At 19.3% G+C, this 27,343-nt stretch overlaps 8 protein-coding genes across 8 annotated transcripts in view; 6 read left to right on the top strand and 2 right to left on the bottom strand.

The window, feature by feature from the left end:
• Window positions 1-5,139: 5,139 nt before the first annotated feature.
• Window positions 5,140-7,707, top strand: SRAE_2000001100 (Beta-adrenergic receptor kinase 2; the record flags this gene model as incomplete). Its single annotated transcript, XM_024650788.1, has 6 exons — window positions 5,140-5,403; window positions 5,597-5,698; window positions 5,765-6,145; window positions 6,188-6,302; window positions 6,354-6,495; window positions 6,630-7,707. 6 exons carry the CDS (start codon window positions 5,140-5,142, stop codon window positions 7,705-7,707), a joined length of 2,082 nt encoding a protein of 693 aa, XP_024504530.1.
• An 874-nt stretch (window positions 7,708-8,581) lies between these two features.
• Window positions 8,582-11,375, top strand: SRAE_2000001000 (FI18412p1; the record flags this gene model as incomplete). Its single annotated transcript, XM_024650787.1, has 7 exons — window positions 8,582-8,712; window positions 9,026-9,149; window positions 9,201-9,402; window positions 9,453-10,375; window positions 10,425-10,476; window positions 10,513-10,598; window positions 10,644-11,375. 7 exons carry the CDS (start codon window positions 8,582-8,584, stop codon window positions 11,373-11,375), a joined length of 2,250 nt encoding a protein of 749 aa, XP_024504529.1.
• Window positions 11,376-13,217: 1,842 nt separating this feature from the next.
• On the top strand, window positions 13,218-14,752 carry SRAE_2000000900 (Slowpoke-binding protein; the record flags this gene model as incomplete). The annotated part of the gene is made up of 5 exons (XM_024650786.1): window positions 13,218-13,431; window positions 13,474-14,073; window positions 14,119-14,183; window positions 14,237-14,357; window positions 14,409-14,752. 5 exons carry the CDS (start codon window positions 13,218-13,220, stop codon window positions 14,750-14,752), a joined length of 1,344 nt encoding a protein of 447 aa, XP_024504528.1.
• Window positions 14,753-15,450: 698 nt separating this feature from the next.
• On the top strand, window positions 15,451-16,483 carry SRAE_2000000800 (Neuferricin; the record flags this gene model as incomplete). Its single annotated transcript, XM_024650784.1, has 2 exons — window positions 15,451-15,751; window positions 15,804-16,483. The coding sequence occupies 2 exons, from the start codon at window positions 15,451-15,453 to the stop codon at window positions 16,481-16,483; spliced, it is 981 nt and encodes a 326-aa protein (XP_024504527.1).
• Window positions 16,484-17,713: 1,230 nt separating this feature from the next.
• SRAE_2000000700 (CAP Gly-rich domain-containing protein) lies at window positions 17,714-21,716 on the top strand (the record flags this gene model as incomplete). Its single annotated transcript, XM_024650783.1, has 4 exons — window positions 17,714-18,100; window positions 18,148-18,378; window positions 19,335-19,552; window positions 19,616-21,716. The coding sequence occupies 4 exons, from the start codon at window positions 17,714-17,716 to the stop codon at window positions 21,714-21,716; spliced, it is 2,937 nt and encodes a 978-aa protein (XP_024504526.1).
• A 3,285-nt stretch (window positions 21,717-25,001) lies between these two features.
• On the bottom strand, window positions 25,002-26,296 carry SRAE_2000000600 (Protein-tyrosine phosphatase, receptor/non-receptor type domain and Protein-tyrosine/Dual specificity phosphatase domain and Protein-tyrosine phosphatase, catalytic domain-containing protein; the record flags this gene model as incomplete). Its single annotated transcript, XM_024650782.1, has 3 exons — window positions 25,002-25,363; window positions 25,412-25,706; window positions 25,757-26,296. 3 exons carry the CDS (start codon window positions 26,294-26,296, stop codon window positions 25,002-25,004), a joined length of 1,197 nt encoding a protein of 398 aa, XP_024504525.1.
• A 231-nt stretch (window positions 26,297-26,527) lies between these two features.
• SRAE_2000000500 (Hypothetical protein) lies at window positions 26,528-27,155 on the top strand (the record flags this gene model as incomplete). Its single annotated transcript, XM_024650781.1, has 2 exons — window positions 26,528-27,005; window positions 27,088-27,155. 2 exons carry the CDS (start codon window positions 26,528-26,530, stop codon window positions 27,153-27,155), a joined length of 546 nt encoding a protein of 181 aa, XP_024504524.1.
• A 172-nt stretch (window positions 27,156-27,327) lies between these two features.
• The window catches only part of SRAE_2000000400 (Hypothetical protein), a gene marked incomplete at both ends in the record, with an annotated part of 1,617 nt that continues 1,601 nt past the window's right edge, over window positions 27,328-27,343 (bottom strand). The window contains one exon of the mRNA XM_024650780.1: window positions 27,328-27,343. This exon is cut by the window's right edge and continues 1,601 nt beyond it. Coding sequence (XP_024504523.1) covers window positions 27,328-27,343 — 16 coding nt within the window.

Raw genomic sequence — 27,343 nt, 5'->3', positions numbered from 1 at the left:
GCTTAAGAATGAATAAAAAAAGTTAAAAAAATAATTTTTTAAGTTAAACTTAAAACTTTCCAATAAATAAATGTTCATAATTTAAAAAAAAATTACTTATTTGTAAAAAAAAACATTCTTATGAAATTTTTTACAATCTTATATTCAAGCTTTGAAAAATATTTAGAGAATTTTAGATGTAAACTATACATTTTCAAAATAATAATGAAGAAGTAAATCATGCATTTTTGATGTTACTTCTAATACACCAAAAAAATATTATTTTTCAGAATTGAACAATTATATTCAATGATTTTTTTGTCTTATTAATATATTATTGTTATTTACAATAGAAAATAAATTTTTTTATGTCTTTTTATAATTTTAAAAACATTGTCTTTATTGAAAATCGGATTCTAACATAAAGCCTTACAAAAGAACTATTTTTACAAAAAAATAAAATTTTATTGAAAACAAAATTTTAAGAGTTTAATTGCAGAATCAAGTAGATATTGTTTTTCTGAACCATGTTAAAAAACATTCTTTATAATAGCATTAATTTTGAAATATCTGATTTTTTACCAAATATTAATGGCTAAATTTTAAATTTATTTTTACAAAATTATTTATTATATTTATAGGTGATATATGTTAATTAATTATTGTTTTAAAAAACGTTATTACGTTAATTTTAATGCTCATTTTTATCTAATAAATAATATTTGAAGATTGGGAATAAAACATTAATAAATATTTTTAATTATAATGCTACTTTATTAATATTTTTTAATACATAAAAACATTTTAAATACTAAGGATAAAGTCTGCAAAGAATTATTTATGAAACTTTTTTTTAAATATATTTTTTAAACTAGATAACAAATTAAATCTCAAGTTAACAAATAAGTGTACGTAATAAAAGGTAAATGATAAAAAAAAATATGATTTACAAATAAAAAAAATTTTTCTTAATTGTGAAATTAATTTAGCACAATAATATAAAGTAAAATTTTATTAAATAAATAATTGTCTTTATAAATTTTTCTATAAAAAAATTGTATATAAAGTAAGTTTATTTTTAATAAATAAATGTGTGCATGTTTTTTTTAAGTTTATTTTTAAAATGACAAATATTTTAAAATTTCTTTTTAGAATATTTATTATTTTTTAACTTTGATTTTACTTTTCATATTTATAATAGAAATCATTAAGGTATTTATTGTATAAAAAAATTTCTTGAAATATAAACAATTTCTGGATATTTTATTTTTTTTTTATAACGTATTAATAATTAATAGAAGGTATATAATAATCAATAAAAATATTTGATAACTGATAAAAAATGTAAATAATTTATTAAAATAAAAAATGTTTTTAATTATTTATCATTAATAAGAATGAAATAATTTTTTTTGTCATGATAAAAAAAATTTTTTAAATGTCAAAGTATTTTGTTTCATTTTAATAATTTTGCAATTAAAATATTATTAAATTTGTTTTTTTAATATCCACTACTAAACTTTTTAATGAAAAAAATTTTATTAAATTTTTTAAAAATATAAATTAATCCCTACAAGTAAGATATATATAAATAGAAATGAAAAATAAAATTGCAACTATAAAATAGACTAGATGGAGTTTATTGTGTGAAAAAGATAAACAAAAAAAAAAGGTTCACAAGAACATTCTTAAGAACTATATGTTTCATGATCACATGGTAGAAAAATATTTTTTATTTTATTTTTTTTTAAATGAAAAAGATACTAATAGATAAGTACCAAATATATCATTAGTTCTTCTAATATTATGCATGAAAAAATTTTATTTTCTTTTATAAACAAAATTTGTCCTTCAATTCAAATTAATAAAAAAAAAATAATTAATATTTTTTTCAATAATAAATGTTCAAAAATCTTATATCAAGGTTTTATGTTTTAATTGTTTATAAATATAAAACTATCAGTACGTTATTATTTATTATATTTTTAGTTTAAAAAAATTTGTCTTCCCCAGAAATTTGATGTTTTCTTTATTGTTATGTATTATACACAATGAATGAAATAAATGATAGTATATAAAAATTTTTAAAAATAAATTTTTTTTTTCTATTAAAAAAAAGGACTATAATTTAAATGTTTTTTTTTCTTATAATTTAACTACTTGCCGGAAGTAGTAATTATCGATGTTTTATTTTTATAACAAAATTGGCATTTCTTAAATAAAAAAGAAAAAAAAAATTATTTTAAAAAAGATATAATAATAGTGAATAAGACGTGATTATAAGGGCATAGAATAATTGTAAAAAGGCATTTGCGTTTTTAATGATAAGGACACATTTTCACGCTTTGTATTTATATATAAATCTTAATGTCCAACAGTCATATTTTGTCGCTTTTATTATATAAAATTGTCACTGTATATTTAGAGGTTGGTGATAAATAATGTAGCAAGCAAATAATAAAATACCCCTTCTTTTTATTTATGTTTAAAAAGATATATAAATATATATAAAATATATATTTATATTCAATAGGGTTTTCTTGTTCATGCTTAACATCTTTTCATCTCATGTAAAAATTTTTTTCTTTTATATCTCAAAGTAGCCAGCTGATATTAAAATGTCTTCTTTGGCTATTATGTTTAGATCGATATAAGTTATACTATCAATTAGAAGAAAACATGTTATCATTTTTTTTTTTTATTATTATATATCTTTTATTATGCAAAATTTACCATCAATTTTTAAGTGTGAATTTTTGTGTAAACTTAAATTTACTTTATGTATTTTAGACTCTTTTTTTATTTGTCAATGCTTTAACTATTATCTTTTTATAAATATTAAAATCACTCTTATATCAGAAGGATGAAATATTATTAGTATTTTATTTTTTATTGTTTTATTAATATATATATATTTTATATATTATATTTGAAAAACTAAAGAATTAATAAGTAATGTTAAAAAAATTAATTATATAAAAAAGATAAAACTTTAAAAATAATTTTTTTTTTAAATTAACTTATTTTATATAAAGATTTCAAAATAACAAAACATACTTTATATGAAGATATATAAGATTGTTTTCTTATTATATATATATATATATATATATAAGACTTTCTTATAAAAACATATTAATTAAAAAATTTTAATATTTATTTTAAAGTGTATGTCACTATTTGTCAAATTGATATAACCTGGCTTATTAAAATTTTACTTATTATTTTAATTTAAAATCCTAGTAATGTTTAATTAATAGAGTGTGACTAGATAGAATATTAAACGATAATAATGATTAAAATATAAAAGTAGTATATATATTTTATTTATTAAACTTGTGAATTATATATATATATATTTATAAAAAAAATTAAATATTATTGCAAATAATTATTGTTAATTTTCAATTAATATTTTTTTTATTTTTATTAATTTTCTATATAATTTTTTATCACCAAATATAAGTTATTTTTCCGTAACATATATATAATAAATATGTCGTAATTGGTTTTTAAAATAATAACTGGATAAGTCTTAAATGCATAAATCATTAAAAATATGAATTTGTCTATATCTTATATTATAATATTTTAACCAAAAAATAGACCTCACAGTTAATAATTTTTAAAATAAGCATAAAAATATCAAAAACTTTAATATCTTTTCTTTTTTTTTTTTAGAATAAGTGAAGTATATATTATTTTAAACATTATAATATACTTTTATATTTTTCTATGCTTTAAAACTAAAAATTAAATTTTTTTTTTGCCTTTATTAAATATGCAAAAGTTTAAGGCATTTTGTATATTTCTATATAATATTATTAAAAGTGATATATGGAGGTTGTGGTTATTAATATTATTTTCTTTCTATCTTTCTTCTTATAAATATAGTAAAAATATGATATATATTTATTATAAAAATTCTTCTTAAATCTAGTGGTGTTCTGCTAAAATTTGATAGAAGGTATTATAGTGTTTTTATATATATTTACATTGAAAATTATTATTTTAACTGTAAATATTTCTAGTAAAAGGAATAGAAATTTATTTTCTACTACAATGATAATTATTATATTAAAAAATATTTTAACTTACATATTTGTATAAATTATCACATTTTTTTTTTATAATTGTAAAAATCAATTTATTATTAAAGTTTAATTTAATACTAAAATTAGTATAAATAAAATGAAATATGAGATGTTTTATAACATATCTTATTTGTCATAATTTTTATTTTCTACCATAATTTTTAATATATATTTATATGTTGTTTTAAAATATTGTGCTATATATAGAAACTTCTTTTTACACTTTTTGTTATCAAATACTTTTTATAAAATAAAAATTTTAATTTAATCTAAAATTAATTTTGAATGACGTTTAGTAGTAGTATGAGGTTTCAATAGTTATTTTCTTGTTTTTGATGAATGTCATTGTATATATAATATTCTATGACAAAATACAAGAGTATTCCTTAAAAAAAGCATCTAAAGTAAAAAAAAAGAAGCAAATAAGATTAAGATAAAAAAAAAAAATGTTTTTTAACAACATTTAAATATGCTTATTATGCATATCTTTTGTTTCCTTTTTTTTTATCTAATAACTTTATATTTTTCTTTTATATACCATTGATTTATCATATTTTATATTCTGATTAAAAAATTTAAATTACTAATGTTTTTATCATTTTAAATATAATCACGTGCTCCTTAATGAGGATCAAATTTAATCTTAATTTATCATTAAAGATAAAGGATTAAACAAAAATTCTTTTCTTTTGTTATCAGTATTTTTCTACTATAATATCTTTAGGAGGAAAAGAAATTTTATGCCTTTAAATGATATTATTTAAATATATTTGAAATCCATAAACTTTGCGCAGACCGTTAACACTTTTTATATAATATTTCTTTCAATATTATATTATAATGTTTAATAAAAATTATTTTATTTCTCTTTCTTTTATTTATTTATTTATTTTTTAATAAAATATTAATCAATTAATAAAATATATTAATTTTTTTTTCAATTTTAGTATGTTTTTTTAGAGTTTCAAGATCTAATTTACCAATTCAATAAATATTAAATTTTTTTTTACTATTCATATAGTTATTCATTTTTAATCAATTTAAAAAAAAAGAAATTAAAATAAAGATGGCAGATTTGGAAGCTGTTTTGGCGGATGTTTCATATCTTATGGCTATGGAAAAATCTCGTAGTCAACCAGCAGCAAGAGCTAGTAAAAAAATAATTCTTCCAGATCCATCTGTACGTAGCATTATGCAAAAATATCTTGAAAAGACGGGTGAAATACGCTTTGAGAAGATTTTTAATCAAAAATTAGGATTTTTATTATTAAAGGATTTTGCAGAGAATGTTTCAGATAATGCTTGCCCTCAAATAAAATTTTATGAAGCAGTAAGTTAAACAATTTTTTTTTCTAAACATTTAAATAAGATTAGAATTTTTATCTTTAAAAAAATAAATAAATAAGAAGTATTAGTATATTTATTTACTAAAAAAATCGTATTATAACTTTTAAAAAGTATTATTTCCGAATAATGTAATTTTAATCTTTATATATTATAAATAAGAAAATTTATATTTTTAGATTAAGGAATATGAAAAAATGGAGACTGTTGAAGAAAGATTAGGAAAGGCAAGAGAAATATATGATCATAATATAATGGTTGAAATGTTAGCACATTCTCATGTAAGTTTAAATAATAATAAGAGAATATTAAAAAAAATAATAAAAAAAAAACTTTTTTTTTTTTAGAATTATTCAAAAGAATCTTTACAAGTTGTACAAAGAAATTTGATGAAAAATAATGTTCCACCAGATTTATTTCAACCATATGTTGTTGAAATTTGCAGTCAATTAAAAACTGATGTATTCCCAAAATTTTTAGAATCAGATAAATTTACAAGATTCTGTCAATGGAAAAATCTTGAATTAAATATGCAATTATCAATGAATGATTTTTCTGTTCATCGAATTATTGGTAGAGGAGGATTTGGTGAAGTTTATGGGTGTAGGAAAGCAGATACTGGAAAAATGTATGCTATGAAATGTTTAGATAAGAAACGTATAAAATTAAAACAAGGTGAAACTTTAGCTTTAAATGAAAGAATAATGTTAAGTCTTGTTTCAACAGGGGTAAATTTTTATTAAAATATTATAATCATATTAATATTATAGCAAGATTGTCCTTTTATTGTATGTATGACATATGCTTTTCAAACATCTGATAAATTATGTTTTATATTAGATTTAATGAATGGTGGAGATTTACATTATCATTTATCACAACATGGTATTTTTTCTGAAGATGAAGTACGTTTTTATGCTGCAGAAATTATTTTAGGATTAGAACATATGCATAGTAGAAGTGTTGTTTACAGAGATTTAAAGCCTGCTAACATATTATTAGATGAGAATGGGCATGTTAAAATATCCGATTTAGGATTAGCATGTGACTTTTCAAAGAAAAAACCTCATGCTAGTGTGTAAGTTTAATGTAAAAAAAAAATAATTTTTTTTTTTAATTAATAACTTTTATAAATAAATTAAGTTAAAGATTATATATATAAAATTTAAAAATGTTATTTTTAATTAAATATAAATTATGTTATTTTTATAGTGGTACTCATGGATATCTTGGACCAGAAGTGTTAGCAAAAGGTGTTGCCTATGACAGCTCTGCTGATTGGTTTTCTTTTGGATGTACTTTATATAAATTACTTAAAGGACATTCACCATTTAGACAACATCAAAAAAATAATAAACAAGATAAAAATGAAGTTGATAGAATAACAATGACACAAGATATTGAATTACCAGACCAAGGATTTACACCAGAATGTCGTGATATATTAGAAGGTCTTTTAAAAAGAAATGTTGATGAAAGATTAGGATGTAAAGGAAAAGGTGCATATGAATTAAAAACACATCCATTTTTTAAAGATATAGATTGGCAAGTTGTATTTTTAAGAAGATTAACACCACCATTAATTCCACCAAGAGGAGAAGTTAATGCTGCAGATGCTTTTGATATTGGTAATTTTGATGATGATGAAGTTAAAGGTGTTAAATTAACTGAAGCAGATAATGAATTATATAAAAATTTTAATATAATTATAAGTGAAAGATGGCAACAAGAAATTGCTGAAACAGTATTTGATGTTGTTAATCAAGATGCAGATAAATTAGAAAGTAAACGAAAATCTAAACAAAAATCAAGAATGAATATTGAAGAAAAAGATTCTGATGTTATTGTACATGGATATATTAAAAGACTTGGTGGACCATTTACTTCAGCATGGCAAACAAAATATGGTAAATTATATCCTTCACGTTTAGAATTACATCCAGAATCATTAGGTGGAAAACCTGATTTAGTATTTATGGATCAAATAGATGAATTAGTTCCTGAATTACAAACAGTAAAAGGTGAAAATTGTATAATAATAAAATTAAAAGAAGGATTTAAAGAAACAAAAGTTATATTAACTAATCAAGATGAAATATCATTAAAAGAATGGCATACATCATTAAGAACAGCACATCGTGTATCTCAGGAACTTCTTCAAAGAATGGGAAGAAAAGCAATTAAAATTTATGGTGTAAATCATGATCCTATGCTTCAAGAACAAGAAAGATCTACTAGTGTTACTAGAGCTTTATTAAATAGAGCAACATCTGTTGATTCAGGAATTTAATTTTGTTATTATATATAGAAAAAAAACATCAAAATATTTGTATTTTTTTTATCTAAAAAGTTTTTTTTTTTCATAAATGCCATTATATCACTTTAAAAATTTTTTTTTTATTTTTTAATAACAACTAAATTTTTTAACTTAAAATATTTTTTTTAAGATTATATTTATAAGAAAATTTTTTTTTCAATGATGAAATTAAAATTTTATATAGAAAAAAAATATGATATTACAATTTTTATATATATATATTTACCTTTAGAAATATAAAATAATTTTTAAAAATATATTAAAAAATATTAGCATGATAAGTGTAATTTATAATATAAACTTATTTATCATATTTTTTCAACAAACTATTAAAAGAATATTATATAAAATGGTCTTTTTTTTTTATTCTTTAAAACAAATATTAAGATATTAATAATGTTATATATTTTAGTATACAGGGATTTAATATTTACATATACTTAGTAATATTGAAATAAGTGTAAAAAAAATTTTAAAAAAGATTTCAATTTCTTTGTTAATTTATATATATTATCAATGTATTTGTTTTAGCTTTAATTTTCAATATCATTAGATATTTAATGTTATAACTTTTGTCTGTTAAAATTTTTATTGTGGAATAAAGATCATCAATTAAGATATTTAAAGATAATTATATTTTTGTTATTTAATATCTACTTTTTTAATAATATTTTATATAAATTTGTACTTTTAGTAATTATTAATAAAAAAAGTTATTATACTTTTTATATAAAATTATTATTCATATTGTTAATATTAAAAAAAAAAAGTCTCAATTTTTGTTCTTTTTATATAATATTGTAAACTCTTTTTATTATATTTGAAATAAAGGTTAAAAAAATTATCTATGGATTATGATAATGATGGTAAACGGGTATTATTGGTTTCAAGTGAAGATTTTGATATTTATAATACAAATGATGGTCCCTTAACAGCTGAAACATCTACATATATCAATAATGTAAAGAATAATAAAGGGTATGTTATTGTAACAGTATGTTTTTTAAATTACGAAAAAGATTAACTTTTTATATAAATTTAATTATATTTTTATGTTAATTTGATACGTTATAATAATCTCAATATTATTATATTATATATTTTCTAATCCATAAGATTATGTTTAAAACCTTTGTTATTATGATATGATATACAAATATATATATATATGTATATATTTATAAAAGTTTAATATAAATATATAAAATTATTAATAATAAAATAAAAGAATTTTTTTAAGATTTATTAAATATAATTATAGTTAATTTAAATTAATTTTTTTTATTTATAGAGTTAATTTTAAAGGAACATTATTAGATTTTATAATGGAAGAAGGTGGACTTAGTAGAATTGGTTCTACAACTAGTATTGATATTCTTTCTACACAAAAAAATAAAAGAAAAGCAATGAATCATGTAATATTAATATATATTATTATTATAAAAATATATATATATTTTTTTTAGGATGAATTTGATAAAAAATATGGTTATCATCCTGGTCCAAAGACAACATTTATTGAGACAGTTATTAAACCATATTATCGCCCATTTAAATCATCTAAAACATTTTTTAATACATTAATTGGATTTGTTCCAATTTGTTCAATACTTCAAAATTATAATTTTAAAAAAAATATTATGAATGATATTATTGGTGGAATAACAGGTTTTTAAAATATATGTATTTATTATTAAATTAATTTAATTTTTTTTTAGTTGGTGTTATGCATGTACCACAAGGAATTGCATATGCTACATTAGCTGGAGTTCCAACTGTTTATGGACTTTATACATCATTACTTCCTCCATTTATTTATATGATATTTGGAACATCACAACATAATAGTATTGGATCATTTGCTGTAGTTGCTTTAATGGCTGGTTCAGTTGTTGATATTTATACATCAGATGATTTATCACCAATAAAAATAGCAACAACATTAACTTTTACAATTGGATTAGTTCAACTTATAATGGGAATTTTTAGACTTCAATTTATTGCAACATATTTTTCTGATCAAGTAATTTCAGGATATACAACAGCAGCATCATTTTATGTTCTTATATCACAAATTAAAGATATTCTTGGATTACGTAAAATGCCAAGAAGAGGTGGTATTGGTGGATTTTTATTACAATGTAGTGATATATTTTCTAAAAATAAAGAAACACATTTACCAACATTTTATATATCAATTATATCAATGATATTTTTAATTATTGGTAAAGATATAATATCACCAATATTTAAAAAAAATGTAACAAAAATTCCAATACCATTTGAATTAATTTTAATGATTATTTCAACAACATTATCAAATATTTTTCAATTTCGTGAAAAATATAATATTAAAGTTGTTTCTGATATACCAATTGGAATGCCATATTTTGAAATGCCATGTTTTTCATTAATTCCATCAATTATACCACAAGCAATTGGAATTGCTGTTGTTATTGTTGCTGTTCATATATCATTAGCAAAAATGTTTGCAAAAAAACTTTATTATAAAGTTGATCCTGGTCAAGAATTGTATGCTCTTGGTTTTTCATCAATATTTTCAAGTTTTTTTAATGTTTATCCATGTTCTTGTTCTTTAGGTAGAACAGTTGTAAATGTTGAAGCAGGAACAAAAACAAATGTAATTTTTTTTTAAAATTAAAATAATTTATAATAATATTATTTTTAAGCTTTCTGCTATTCCTTCTGCTGTTTTAGTTGGTTCTGTTGTTCTTTATTTAGGTACATATCTTAGTGAACTTCCATTATGTATTCTAGGAGTTATTATTATTGTTGCTTTAAAAGGATTATTAAGAAAATTTAATGAATTAAAAATTTTATATCCACTTAGTAAAATAGATTTTGTAAGTTAATAATAATAATAATAAAAATAATAATTATTTATTTAGTGTATATGGATTGTATCATTTTTAGCAACAATATTAACTGATGTAATGATTGGATTAGCTATATCAATAATTTTTGCTTTGATGACAACAGTTTTTAGAACACAATATCCATCATATCATATTTTAGCTAATTGTGAAGATTCATATGAATATAGAGATGCTCAAAGATATAGTAATGCACGTTTTTATAATGGTATATGTGTTTATCGTTTTGATTCACCACTTTTATTTACAAATATTGATAGATTTAAGACAACAATTCAAAAAACAATAGAAGAATGGGAGGATTCACATCATGATACATTAACAACAGAAGATCTTGTTATTAAAATAAGTAATAAAACAGTTGAAAAAAAAATATGTAATGCTCTTGAAAATCCAAAAAAAATAACAACAGAAACAAGTGTACCATTACGTCATTTTATTATTGATTGTTCAGGATTTACATTTGTAGATTATATGGGTGTTAATGCTATTAAAGAGGTTCATACAGAATTAAATCAACTAAATATTTTAACATATTTTGCTGCAACAAAAGCTTCTGTCCGTGAATTATTTGAAAATTCAGGATTTTATAAATTTGTTGGAAAAGAAAATTTTTATCCAACAGTTTATGATGCTGTTGAGATAGCTCGTCAACGTCAAAATGATGCAACATTATGTATATTAAGTAAACTTGAAGTTGATAATGATTTTTGGGAAGGATATCTTAATGTACCTTCAATATATTAATTTTATAAATGATAAAAAAAATTTTTTTTTATTTTAAAAATACTGGTTTAATTTTTTATCAATATATATATATATATATTTTTTTTTTAATAATTATTATAATAAAAAAAAAATTTATTTTTTTTATTTAATAAACCCATATATAAATTTTTTTTATTTATATAATAATAAAAAAAAAAGTTATTATTATATTGTTCTCAATCTGTACCAGATAAATAGTAAAAATCTTTTTATTATTATTGCAGAATGGTTATATTTAAAAACAATAGTAGTTTATATATATTTAATAGAATTATATAAAGAAAAAATTTTGTTTATCATATATTTTTTAAATATAATTCCCCCAAAGTTATTAGTTTTATCTTTAAATGAATAAATAAATAGGTAAATAAAAATTAATTTTGACTATATAATTTAATTAACAAAAGAATTTAAATTTATATATTTACCTAACTTTATTAATGATTTAAGAATAAATTTTATATTATTTTTCATTGTATGATATATATATTGTTAAAATATCTGCTTTAACTAAATATATATATATATACATTTATTTATTGAAGTTATATAGTAAAGTCCTATTCTTCTTATTAAAAAGGGTATTATTATAAATAGTTGACAAAATATATCTATCTTATACTGGACTGTATCTTTTATTCATTTTACTTAAATAGTTGTAAATTATAACATGTATCTATATAATGTTTTGTTAAGATATATATATATATGTATATATATTTATATATCAAACATTTTTAAACAAGTTGTTTTGGTAACTGATGATACCTCAACATGTGTTAAGTGTAATTTTTTTTTTTATTATTATTATCAATAGTTCATGTACCAATAATAAATAACATAAAAAAAGTGTGATCATATATAAGTTAAAATTATCTTTTTCATTATTATATAACAGATACATTTTACACTAATCATCTAACAACAAGAAATCTTTACTATTTCATTTTTTCATTGATTTTATTTTTTCAAAGTTCTTTAAATTTAATAAGCATTTTATATATATATTGACAGTATTTTACAAATGAGATAGATAAAATTGTAAGACACGAGGACAATCTCAAATAAAACCTGTCAACAATAGTTATTTATATTATGTCTATATATAAAATTTTTAAATAAATATAATATTAGATTGACAATATAAAAATCATTATTATATATATATTAAACCTAATAATAGTATATGTTATATATTTTCTTTTATATTTATATATTAATTATTTATTTTAGTTATATATATTTTTTTTATAATTAAACACAATATAAAAACAAATGTACATTATTATTTTAATTAATTCAATTAATATATATATATATATATATACATATTAAAGAATAAAAATTAATTGAATAGATTAAATGAAATTTTTTTTACTCTTATATTATTTTAAAATATATTTATATGTATATAATTGATGTGTTAAACAATGATCTACTAATTTAAAATTTTTTTTATTTTTAATATAATAAAATATATTTATATATGTTTGTTAACAAAAAAAAAATTTTTTTTTTTAGTTTTTTGATAAGAAAAATTTGAAATAAATGTTTGATTTAATTATAGAAATAATTTTTTTTTCCAACCAGACAATGATATTTATTTGGTAGATATAATGTTTGATAATAATTTTTATACATTATTGTATAATTTTACCCCTCATTATAATTTATGTTGTATGATTTAATTAAACATACATGTTTAATTTATATTGTCACTATTTTAAATATAATCATTTTATCATTTTATTGTGTCAATTTTTTTTTCATATAATAATTATTATTTTGTAGTTTTTTTGTTTTTTTTTTTTGATTCAATTGATGTCTTTAAATAGTTTATTAAAAGAAGACATTACAAATCCATTAGATTGTCGAGTTGAAGGATGGAGAATTGATAATGGTCATGTAAAATATTTGTTATCATGTAGAAGAAGAATTTATCCTGTTAAAAAATGGTATCTTCAAAAAAGATATTCTGAATTTTTTCAATTAAATGAATCATTAAAAGGTTATCATTCATATTTAAAATTACCTGGTAAAAAATTTTTTGGAAATATTAATGAAGCTTTTATATCAGAAAGATTAATTAATTTACAATCATTTATTAATAGAATATTTTCTCTTCCAATTTTATATGGAAATAAAAATGTTTGGGAATTTTTTGGTTTAGAAAAAGGAGCTATTGGTGATTATAAATATTGGGTATTAGTTTTAATGAGAAATCAAATAAAATTATATGAAGATGATTCTTTATTTGTAGAATGTGGTTGGAGAGGTAATAAAATAAATTATTTTTATGGTAATTCAAAAAAAGGATTAAAATTATTATCATGGTTACCATTTGGAGTTGATTGTTGGAAAAATGGAAAAATATCAAATTTAAGTGAAGTTTTAGAATTTATTAGTTTATTAAAAATTCCATTTATTTATCCAGTTGATTCAAGATGGGTAGATGAAAAGGGTATTGGTTGTACGAGAAATGTATCTTCAAAAGGAAGTTTAAGAGATATTTTATGGGATGTAAAAAAACCATTAGATAATTTTCTTAATAAATACGGGAGTCAAAAAAAATGTACATCACTTGAATTAAATAATATAAAAATTATTGGAAGACAAATACTTGAAAGTTTAATATTTCTTTATTCTATAAATTATCCTTTTATTGATATTCATTGTGGTAATATTAAAATGATAGATAATATTTTTTATTTTTTTGATATAGAATTTACTTTATGTGGTCATTCTAGTATTCATAGAGCTGGAATGTTACGATCTAATAATGTTAAGGTAATTGTATATTTTTTTTTTGTTTATTTTATTTAAAATTATATAATTTATAGACTATTCAAGATATGATGGTATTTTCATTTGGTAATTGTCTTTATGAAATGTTTGGTGGTGGTATTTTTTTTCCTGATAAAAATCCAAATGATGGATATAAAAATATACCAGAAGAAGGATGTAAGTTATATAAAAAAAATGTATTTATTTATTTAATATATTATTTTATAGTAGAAATTTTTAAAAGTATTTTTAATCCAACAAATAATATTCTTCCATCATTAGTTGAACTTGTTAATAGCAAATTTTTTAATACCTCTGAAGATAAAAATTTTGAAGATTTAAATAATATTGTTATACCAAAAAATATTTATATAACATTAGAAAAATTAAAAGCATCTATTGAAAATCGATTAAATGAAGATCGTGAAAAATTATTTCATGAAGAGCAAATTATTCAAAAAGATTCATTTTGTTTTGATCAATTAATTAATTATTCTAAAAATGTTCCTTCACATAATGATGATGATTGTAAAGAAAAAATAACAAATCAATCCATTCCACATGATAAATAATTATTATTTAGTTAAAATTTTTTTTTTTTTATTAAATAATGTTCTCAAGTTTCTTCTTATCATTATAAAAAATTAACATTTTTTTTTTTCATAAAATATGAATTTAATTAATTAACATGTATTATAATATTAATCAATAATTATTTTAATCACAAATGTCACGAATTTTCAATGATATTACATGATTGAAAAATATTTATATATACAAATAGTAAATATTTGTCTTGTTTCAAAAAAAAAAAATATACATAGTAAATGATAAATAATATATATAAGAAAAATAAAATCAACTATATAAATATAACTATATATATTAATGTTTCTTTTATATATAAAAAAAAAGAAGTTAAAATAAGTTTGTATTAGATCGTTTAATTGATTACCACCTCTCATATATCTATAACACAAATATATATATTTATAATAATTTAATCTTAAATATCTTTTATTACTCTGTCAATAAACATTTTAACTTATTATAATATAGATGTACTCTCTCTCTGCCTCCCTAATTTTATATATTAAAATAATTGAAAAGAGTTATATTTTAAATATATTAAAAATTATTTAGAATTTTTAAATTATAGATTTATTTTTATTAATTTTTAATGAAAAAATAAAGTCAATGAATGTGTAGGTATATATAATTTAATATAAAAAAATATATATTTGTAGGATTTTTTTAAAATAAAAAAAAAATGCCTTATACAAAACGACTAACATTATCTCCAGATCTCTATTTTAAGTCTCTTTTGTTTATAACAGTTGGAGTTATAATAATTTCATGTATAATGACTATCTATGAAATTAATATACCTTTATTATTAATTATCAAATGGATATGTACATCAATAAGTGAAATATCTGTAGTTAAAAAATCACTTTATAATATTCAATATTTAGCTGGATATGCAGGTGAAAAAGTTCAATTATATAATTCAGATAATGAATCATTTCAATCTATTAATGAAGGATATTTTGAAATAAAATATAATGAAGGTAAATTTTTTTTTTTTAAATATAAATAATATAAAATAATATATTTTTAAAGGTTTACCTGTTTTAACAAAAGAACAATTAAATTTATTTGATGGTTCAAGACCATCAAAACCAACATGTCTTGCAATACTAGGAAGAATATATGATGTATCACGTGGTTCTAAACATTATTCACCTGGTGGGGCATATCATTCATTAGCTGGAAAAGATGCTACAAGAGCATTTGTTACTGGAGATTTTTCAGAAGAAGGTTTAGTAGATAATTTAGATGGTTTAAATGATCAAGATTTATTAAGTATATATGATTGGATTAAATTTTATGAGAAAGAATATAAATTAGTTGGTTATTTACAAGGAACATATTATACATCAACAGGAGAATTAACAGAAGAAGGTGAAAAATCAAAACTTCGTCTTGAAAAAGCTTTACATTTTCGTGTTACACAAGTTGAAGAATATGAAGTTTTTCCACCATGTAATTCTGAATTTCATCAAAATAATGGTGGTAAAGTATGGTGTACAAATAGATCTGGTGGAATAAAAAGAGAATGGGCTGGTGTACCAAGAAAACTTTTTCAACCATCATCTAAAAGTTTTAGATGTGCATGTGTTAAAAATTTTGGTGATCCACTTTCTACACCAGGAGTTAAGGGTAATCGTGGTGATTTAGATTATCCTAATCTTGGAGAATATGAATCATGTTCATCAACATCGAATAGTTGTCGACTATAATATGTCCATTAGTTATATAGTTTTTTTTTTTTTTTTTATATAACTATTATTATATGGGTATTGATTATAAAAAATAAAAACATGTTTACAATTACATATATTTTTTATTTCTATCTATTTCTTTAAAATAATTGATGGTAAATAAGAATTATAATGTTATTTTCTAGAAAAAAAAAATTTAACACTTCTTTAAAAGAATAGGATTGAATGAATAATATAATAACATTGTGATAAAGTGCAACTATACGTATTAATTTTCATAAAAAAAAAATTATCTTAATATTTACATTTGACATTAATTTTTTTTATTATATTTATACATAAGGTAAGAAGAAAAAAAAAGTAGTAAAAAAATAATTGAGATAAATTAATTTTGATATTTTCTTTTTTAAATAATATTTATATTGATTTTGCATTATTTTAAAATCTTCTAACACAATAGAGTTAAACTTTTTAAAATACATTTTTAACTCCATTAAAATTTTAAAAAATTTTTATCACAACTATTTGGTGTTTCGCGCATACACAAAAATAATATGATATTTTTAAAGAGACATACTTTAACATAACAACTTTAATAATGATTAAATTTTTTCTCCTTTTCACTAAATTATATTATACCTCTATGATGAATCACAGACATTTATATATATATATATGTATATATACATCTTTAAGAATATATTATTAATAAATTAATTATATAATTTATATATATTTAATAGAGATAACCTATTAATATATAAACAATTTATAATATTTTTATCTATGTAAAAATACAATATTCTATTTCTTGATTAATTTTTTTTATTATAAAAATAAATTACCAATATACATTTTTTTTTTGTTTTATTTTATATATTTACGTATATATTATTATTATTTTATATATATTAAATTTAAATAATTAAAAAATATAAAAAATAAAATTTTTTTTTATATTATTTTATATTTAATATTATATATATATATATATAGAATAATATATATAAATTATTTAATTTATTTTTTTTATTATTTAAAATAAATTTTGATGAATCTTTTTATTGATCGTTAACTTGACGTAGCTTTAATAATTGTACACATATAACCATTTATTATTATGCGTACATTACTATTCAAGAACAAAAATGTGTATATACCTTTATATATTTTTATAAAATACATTAAAAATTTTTTTTATTATTTTTAGATTTTAATATTAAAATAATAAAAAAATAAAAAAATTCTATGAATGAAGAGGTTATTTTATTACATTATATGAGATCAGAAGACCATAATTTTAAAGAAATGCTTCCTTCATATATAGATCATGGAAATTGTAATATTTCATATGAAAATAATACTTATAATTCAACAATTACTTATGATAAATGTTATATTATAAAAGAAAATATTGATGGATTTACTTATGATTCTTCAACAATGGAAATTCAAAATTATTGTATGATATTAGGTGGAACAATACTTCAAGATGTATCTCCACGATTATTAATTGATATTTTAAATAAATATCATGCATATTTAAGATCTTATCATAATAAATCTTTGGGTAAAATAGTAATTAAAAAAAACTTAGATAATATAGATGAATATGGTGTAATAGATATGGAAAATGTAAGTTTGTATTATTAATATTTTTTTTTTTTATAATATATTTATAGGATAAAACAATACCATTAAATAATACAGAAGCAGAAATATTAAAAAGTGTATCAAATTTAAATGATAGACTAAAAATTTTTTTTAATAGAGAAAGAATGGATTTTTTACAAGATTTAATTATAGGTAGTGAATGTATAGTTGAAATAAAAAATAAATTATATCCTGCAAAAATAGAATCAATTTTACAAAAAAACTTAAATAGTGGTATTCTTTTTCAAGTATCTATTGAGGCAAGTTATTTTTATTTTATTTTTTTTTATAATTCCCCTATTACATTATAAAAAATTTCAATAAATTTTATATATATATTATAATGTATATATATATATGTATAAACAAACTCTCAACATTATATATAAATAGATATATACTCTTATTATAATGTTAGCTTATAAATTTTTATATTTTTGCTTTTTTTCTAAATACCCCAACAATTTTTCTTTTTTTATTTATCCTTTATAATTTAGTTTATTTATCCGGAAAAAACATTTGTTGGTTTAATTTTTTTTTTTCAATTACATGGTTTATGTTATAAGTATTTGTGTTAAAATTATTTTTTGTCATATTTTAAAATATTATTTTTTTTTTAATTTTATTTTTGAAGAAGATGATTAATATATTAAAGAAAGCTCTTTAAAAAAAAATTATATATATTTATCTTTTTTTAAAAATGTATGTTTAATAAAATAATAAGAGGTGAGTAGATAGAGAGAGAGTGAAACTTGATATATATTATATATATATATAATATAAACATATTTATTTAAAAATGTTAAAATAGAGAAACATTAAATAATTATATTTAAAATATTTTTCTTAATTAAACTAAACCATTTTTAGTTAAATTTGTAACATAAAGGTTGGGTTAAAATGTTGTTGTTTAAAATATGATAAAGTAAAAATAATATATATATATTTTATTTTTATTAAATGTCATTGATTTTTGAGGTTTACTATTATTTAATAAATATATATTGCTTATAAATAGTTAAGAAAAAGTAATTGAATGTTTTATATGTTTATTAAGTTTAATTTATTATTTTATTTATTTTTAACAATAAATTTCATTAAAAATTTTTTTTTATTGTTGTTAATATTATTAAAAAATATTTCAGTGAATATTTTTTTTTTTAAAAAAAAAGAGACAATTTAATAAAATATTTTATTTTATTTTTTTTATTTTTAGAGTAGTAGTATGTATAAAAATGCTTATGGAAATTCACAATTTTTTGCAACAAATGAATCAAGACAACCTATATTTTTGGGACCAGAAAAGATATATTCTAATTATGGTATATCAAATATATCTCCTAATATTATAAGAAATGGTGATAGAATACAAATAAGACAAAGAGCATCTAGTCAAAGTGCATTAAGAAATCCACAATATTCAAATTATGATAGGTATTTTTATAATTACTTTTTATTGTATTTATGAAAAAAATTTTTTTTTTTTAATATAATCAGATATCCAAATAATATGATAGCAGGATCAAATAGTATGCAATTTTCACAAATAAAATATCAACCAAAAATTTTGTATGGTAATTATAACAATTTAGGAAATTCAAATGATATGATAACACCTTCAATAACATATGATGGTATATCACAACAATATTATAATAATGGTAATAATAAATCATTACAAAATGGAACATCAATTATAAAAAAAAAAGAAGATCATTCATTTCGTAAAGCTATAGGTAAAAGTATAAATAAAGGAATAGATTTAATAAAATCAAAATCACATACAAAAATTGGTAGTAAAATAATACCATATATTTCATCAAATATTATTAGTGATTATTCTCGTGGATCATTTGATTTAACAGAAAGAATAATATTTTGTGATGAAGAAGGTGGTAAACATTTTGGTACAGTAAAATATTATGGATTATTATCATCACCTAGTTTAGATAATTTTATTGGTATACAATGTGATGATGATGATATTGGTTTTGGGAATGGTGAATTAAATGGGAAACGTTATTTTCATTGTGATGATGGTAAAGCAGCATTTGTACATTCAAAAACTTGTTGGAAAATGTCTGATTATGAATATCAAAAAAAAATAAATGATGAAAGAAAAATAATAATGAATAGAGGAAAAGAAATTATTAATGATATAGAATTAAAAAGAAAATTAAAATATGATAATAATATTAGTAATAATAAAGATGATATAATTAAAACATCATCATTAATATGTTCAGGAGAACCATATGGTCCACCACCATCATATAATGAAACATTTCAAAATGAACAACAACAACAACAACAAATAATAATTAGTAATTCATCATCAATAAAAAATTTTGGTAATATAGATAGTGGTATAGAAGAAAAACCATCACAACCATCTAAAAATTATGATTCATTAATAGGAAGATTTAAGGGTATACAAGGACATAATAATAGTTGTTATTTAGATGCAACATTATATTCAATGTTTTTACAATCAACAGAATTTGATAAATTAATATTAGAAAAAAAAAAGACATATGATGATATAAAAGAATTTAATGAAATACAAAAAATTTTAAAAAATGAAATAGTTTATCCATTAAGAAAATTTCATTTTGTTAGAGCTGATCATGTATTAAAATTAAGAATATTATTAGGTAAAATTTTAAATGATGAAATAGGTATGACATCAAATGAAAAAGATCCAGAAGAATTTATGAATGCATTATTTGAAAAAGTATTTAAAATAAAGCCATTATTAAGATTACGTAATATAAATGATGGTAAAATTCATGATACATTTTTTTGTCCATTAATAGCAGATGATTCATGGACATTACAACAAAGAAAATTAATGAATTTACAATATTTATTTGATCGTTCAATATTTTCATCAACAATTGAATTAGCTGAAATTCCTAATCTTTTAATAATACAATTACCAAGAAGTGGTGAAATAAAAATATTTGAAAAAATTGTACCAACAATGATATTAGATATTTCAAATGTAGTATATACAAATACAAAAATATGTAGATTATGTAAAAGATATCCAGCAACAAAAAAATGTCCTGAATGTTTTTTAACAAAAGAATGTTATTTAAAAGATGTATTTTATTGTACAAGATGTTTTAAAGAAGGACATAATGATATTAATTCAAATACACATGTACCATGTGATGTTATTACAAAAGATATATTAGGATGTAAAAAAATTTTATTAAAATTATCAGCTGTATTATGTATTGAAACATCACATTATGTATCATTTGTAAATTGTAATGTTAATTCAATAACACCTGAAAATGATCGATGGGTATTTTTTGATTCAATGGCAGATCGTGAAGGTTTATCTGAAGGTTATAATGTGCCTACTGTAAAAGAAGTGCCAAATTTATCTAAATGGTTAACAGATGAAGGTTTTAAAAAATTACATGAAATATTATTACAACAACCACAATCATCATCACAACCATTACAATATGATAATGATTTATTATTAAAAAGATTACTTGCTGATTGTTATATATGTATTTATCAATATACAGATGAATTAAATGATTGTGAGAGAGGATTAAATAAATCCTCATCACGGGTGTAATGTTTTTTTTTTGTTTAACTATATTTTAATAAATTTTTTTTTAATATTAGATTTTTATAGTTATTATCAAAAAATTAAAAAATAAAGAATCATTTTTTTTTATTTAACAAATTTGAAAAAGAAAAATAATAATTATAACTTTATAAAAATATATTAGTCTGTTATCTTAAAATATAAAATGAATTATTAATTTTTATAAATATTCCAAATACATGTAAATTAACTAAAAATTAATTATTTTCTAATAAAAGTTATTATATTCATTAGATTATTTTAAATGTATAAATAATTTATTTTATTGTTTTAGAAAAAAAAACTTGAATTACTGAAAATGATAGAAGAAAGATAGAAGAATATAGTGTGATAAAAAAGAGTTTTCTAAAATCTATGAGTAAAGTCTTATTTATTTTAAGTAATTTTAATATCATATTTAATTTAAATTTTTATCATAGGTTATATTTTTATATTAAAAATCAAACATAATTAATTGAAAATAGTTATAAAAAATTAAACTTCAAAACGATTAATTGTTTGTTTTTTATTCAATTTTTTTGGTAACGTTTAATTTATCTTTTTTGAATACCTATTCTGTTATAAATTTCTCAAACTTTAGATTATAAAATTTTTTAACCATTAGATGTTCTTCTAATCGTTGATTAAAAAAAAGCTTCAAAACGTTTTTACCAAAAGACTTTAATTATTTCTCAAAATATACATTCTTAAGTTTTTTAATTTTTCGATAAAAAGAGTGATGAAATTTATTTGAAAAATTCTATTAGATGTTTTGCTTTTTTTGCTACATTTGTTCTTTCTTTGAATTTATTTAAAATTTTAATGATTTCAATAAGGATATAAGTTATTTTTCAGATATGAAAAGAATAAAATTTTTTATTGTTTCATTTTAATTAAAAAAATAAGATATAAATAAATAAGTTTTTTTATTAAAATAACAATATTAACAGAAAAAATAGGTATATCTTAAAATATTGGTCTAGAAATAACTTTTTTTTTTATAAAAAAAGAATCACAAATGATTTAAATATATTTTCAATTTAAAAGTCAAACATAAGAGATAAAAAAAAAGTTTTTTTTTAGAATTTAAAAATAAAATTATAGTCAATTAAAAACTTCTGATAATAACGAACACTCAAAACGAAAATGTCAACTGTAGTTGACAAAGTCGCAAATTTTTATTCAGCTAAGACATTGTCAACTACAGTTGACATTTTCGTTTTGAGTGAAATTTGATTATAGTGAAGAATGTATACCAAAACAAATATTAAGAAGTTGTGATGAATCAAAGAAGTTAGTTGTAGAAGTAAAAGGATATTTTTGAAAATTAATGTGTTGAATGATACAATTGAAAATATCAAAATAAAAACTATAATAAATCATTTGTTTTGTAAGAAGTCAACTTAAAGTTATCTTTTTGTATCTCTTTTTGAACGCAGAATATAATGTTAAATGTAACATGTAAAAGTTTCAAGAACGTGACTTATAACTAAAATATATGAAAATAAAGGATGTTAATTGATAGTTGAATCCTAAAACTAACTTTGTTTTAATCTCTAGTCTGAAGAAAGATATAGTGAAGAGTGGAAAATATTTTTAAATAATTATTGTTACAAAATTTTTTCATATCTCGGAATAAAGTTATATCATATAATTGTAGAAATAGTTTCGGGGTTGTGCTAATAAGGTTTATTTGTCAAATCATTAGAAATGATACTAAAAGATAAAAAAATAAAGTTTATTGTAAAGTTGTGCATGTATCTGGTATAAAATATTTTTAAATACACAGAATGGTAGAAAATCTTTTTTTTGAATTCTTAGATTTTTTGGTATAAATAAATAATCATTATTATATTGTAATGAGTAATGCTTATGTATTAATGAATAAATATAAAAAAAGATATCAGTTAAAAGTAATACTATATTGTTTATTTGTATAAAAGCAATTTAAGTTGATTAAAAGTAAAATTTTTTTTTCATAATATAAATATTTCTTTTTTCAAAGTTGAAATTTTGTTAGATATTTTAAGAATCATATAATAAGTAAAATAATTTTTTTCAGATTCAAACTAAACAATTGTATTGATATGTAATGTGAAATATGAAAGATTTCTGAATTTAAAAATTCGAGCTGTAAGAATGCTTCAATAAAGATTAAAATTACAAAAAGTTGTTTACATTTATAAACATATAATTAATATTATTAGCGTAAAGAGTAAACTTCAACTTTGAGTAAATCGTAGAATGTTTTTTCAATATGTGAAATATATTTGTTATAAAAAAATTTAGATCAATGATAAGGAATAGGTTTATTTTGACAAAATGAATATATATAAATTTCAAGTAATGTATAATAATTTTCAGAAGTAAAAAAAGTTTATTAACAATGTAATTAAAAACAATTTTGTTTTGTTCAGTTATAGGAAATAAAAACGTTTAATATAATGTTTCCGTCAAATGTGATTTATCAGTGATTTCAAATTTATTCAACAAAATTTTCAACACTATATTTCTTTTCTTCCCAAATGTTTTTATTCAATAGATTCAGTAGAGATATTATCATTACAAACTGTGAAAACTATAAAATTTTAAAAAGAAATAATTACTGAATTACATTGTTAACATTGATAATAGGAAAAATGTTATCTTTATAAAGTACTTTAACATATAAATTAAATAAAATTAAAATAACAAAAAAAACTTTATTATCTTTTAACTTAAATAATAATTATTATTTTTGTTAATTATAATATTATATAATAAGGTGTTATATGCTACCAATATTTGTTTTGATTTAAGGAATAAGATGGTTTCTAATTAGATTCATTTTGAAGATTGAAGAAAGGGAATTGGTGTATTTTAGAAGAATATAAAGTGTAAGTCATTATAACTAATGTACTTTCTATATCTTTCTATTAAAGTATCTTTAATTATTTTTCACTGTAGTAATAAATGTAATAGTGATAATGGTAATTTAAATACTAATATTGAAAAAAAAATGTTTTTAAGAAAACTAGCATGTGATATAAGTTATAATTTCTAATTAATTTCATATAAAAATTAATAATAATAACAAAGAAACGTACAAATACGGTTTATTTTCATACATAAGATAGATTATGATATTATTTGAATGGTTTAATTAAAATTATTATATATTTAAAAGAAATATAGTATTATTGTAATGATAAGAAAATAAAAATATTATTTAAATTCATATCATAACTATTCTATAGATTATTACTCATTAATCACACTACAAAGTTAATTAATTCAACAGTAGCTTAATTTTTCTCCATCAAAGACAATTTGTGCCAATTCCATAAATTGGTCATATAATTTTTTATCAACAAATTTAATGTCATCTTCAAAATGTTGATAAAGAATACAAAGAGCAAGGAAAAATTGACTTATAGTTTGGACTCCTTTATAACGATGTTGTCTTATGAAGTCCAAACTTTTGAAGGGATCAAATGGGTTTTCCTTGTCGATTGTATCAATCATGTGGATGATCATTGCAAGTGTACCAGATCTTCCAACACCTGAACTACACTGTATTACCAAATAGTCATTTTTACATATTTCAACAGCTCTTTTATATAATCCATATAGTGTTTTTCTATCAACAGGTATATCTAAAAAAATATATAAATAATAAAATATAATTAAATGTTAAAACTTACTTTTATTAGGCCAATCCATATATTGAATTAATTTTAGAAGTAATGTTTTTTTCGTGGCTATATGTTGAAGCTCACAATCATGTTCAAAGAAGCAACTATTTTTATCAATAATAGTAGTTCTATTTATAAGAACATAATTAGCTGATTGAACAAATTTATTGATATCAGGATATGATTTGAAATGACATTTATCTAAAACATCAATTTCTTCTTTACTTACAAGTAAAATAACAACTTTAACACGATATCTATAAAACATATCAAATGTATCATCAACAGTTGCTCTTACAGGTGCCTAGAAAAAAAAAGAAATAAATAAAAGTTTAAAAATAAATATAAGCATACCTGACACATGATAATTTTTCTTTCTTTACCATTACCATATTTGTAGATCATTTCATTAGCATTAATAAATCTATCAATATGCTTACATTCTTTTCCACCAATATTTATTGAATGCTTATCATAACATGGTAATTCTGGATGACGTATTTTGGTTTTATTAGGAGTTTGAAGTATAGCATAAAAACGGGAACATTTTTTGGTAATATATTTTTTATCAATTTTTTTTGTTATGATAAATTTATCATAAAGATATCTTAATTTTCCACGATCAATCATATTAACAAATCTGATAAAATATTTAACTTTTTCATCCTTATAAATAATACGTGAATCATACTTGTATTTATATTTTTTATATTGCTCATTAAATTCTAAACCATGGTTAATTAAATCAAGAAGCATATTTTTTTCCATAAAATATGGCATAAGTGATTTGATAATAAATGCATATTCAATAGCAGAAATACTACCACCATAAAAATATTCACGAGTATCTTTAATAATTTCCATAGGATTACTTATAGTTTTCTTTTCTTTCATAACTTCATAGACACAAGAAAAGTATAGGTAAATATATGAACGTGAATCAGGTTGTTTTGATGAATGAATAAGTGTAATATTATTGCCTGAATATGAAGAAATAACATCATATAATTTTGTAATATATAAATCAGTTTTACACTACATCAATTTAAAATACTGAAGTTTAGTTACAACTATCCAACAATTGAAAATGATAACGTTGTAGAAAAAATATATTATTTTGGACCAATGAAAGATGATTATAACTTTCCAAATCAGGACATATTATATCTGGCAAATGAAACGTCTATTCAACCAAATTGTACCATTAATGGAATCACATATGGATATTTTGATTCTCTCACTTATGAAAATAAAACTATTAAATTAAATGATTTTAATAATAATGAAAAGGATAATTTTAAACGTTCAGGAGATTATATTATTTTAAAAAATAATAAAACAAACATGATATCTTTAATGTGCCGTTATATTACTCTTACTGGAACTGTTACTTTAACTCAAACATTTATAAAAGGAAAAAAAGTATTTATGGGAAAAAATGAAAAAGGTGAAGATATATATAAAATTTTATCAGAAACTGATGGATCAGAATATGAAAAAAAAATGGCTGATAAAAAAAAGGAAATGGAATCTATGAAAAAATCTTTTATTGATAAATTAATTGATTATATTGGTATTGGTGGTACATATGGACTTATTGGTGGTATATCTTTATTTATTTTAATAATAATAATAATTATTATTTTACTATGTTATTTCAAATCAATTAAACCACATCTTATCAGAAAAAAAATTAAAAAAACTTATCCCAATATATTTGAATTATGGAATGATATATCAAAACAAAAACTAGAAAAATATTCACAAATTGGTGTTAAAAGAGATTATGTTGCTGATCGTGAACAATGCCATGATTATAAAAAGACATGTGAAGGTTTTGAAGAAATATTTACTGACACAACTTCCTTATTTAATAATGAATTAGTTAAATGTTATAAAGATATTAATGGAGCAATAACTGCCTATTATATTGACAAAATA

This window comes from Strongyloides ratti (genome assembly GCF_001040885.1).
Source record: "Strongyloides ratti genome assembly S_ratti_ED321, chromosome : 2".
NCBI classification, from domain to species: domain Eukaryota; kingdom Metazoa; phylum Nematoda; class Chromadorea; order Rhabditida; family Strongyloididae; genus Strongyloides; species Strongyloides ratti.
This window is presented reverse-complemented; position numbering and strand designations above follow the sequence as displayed.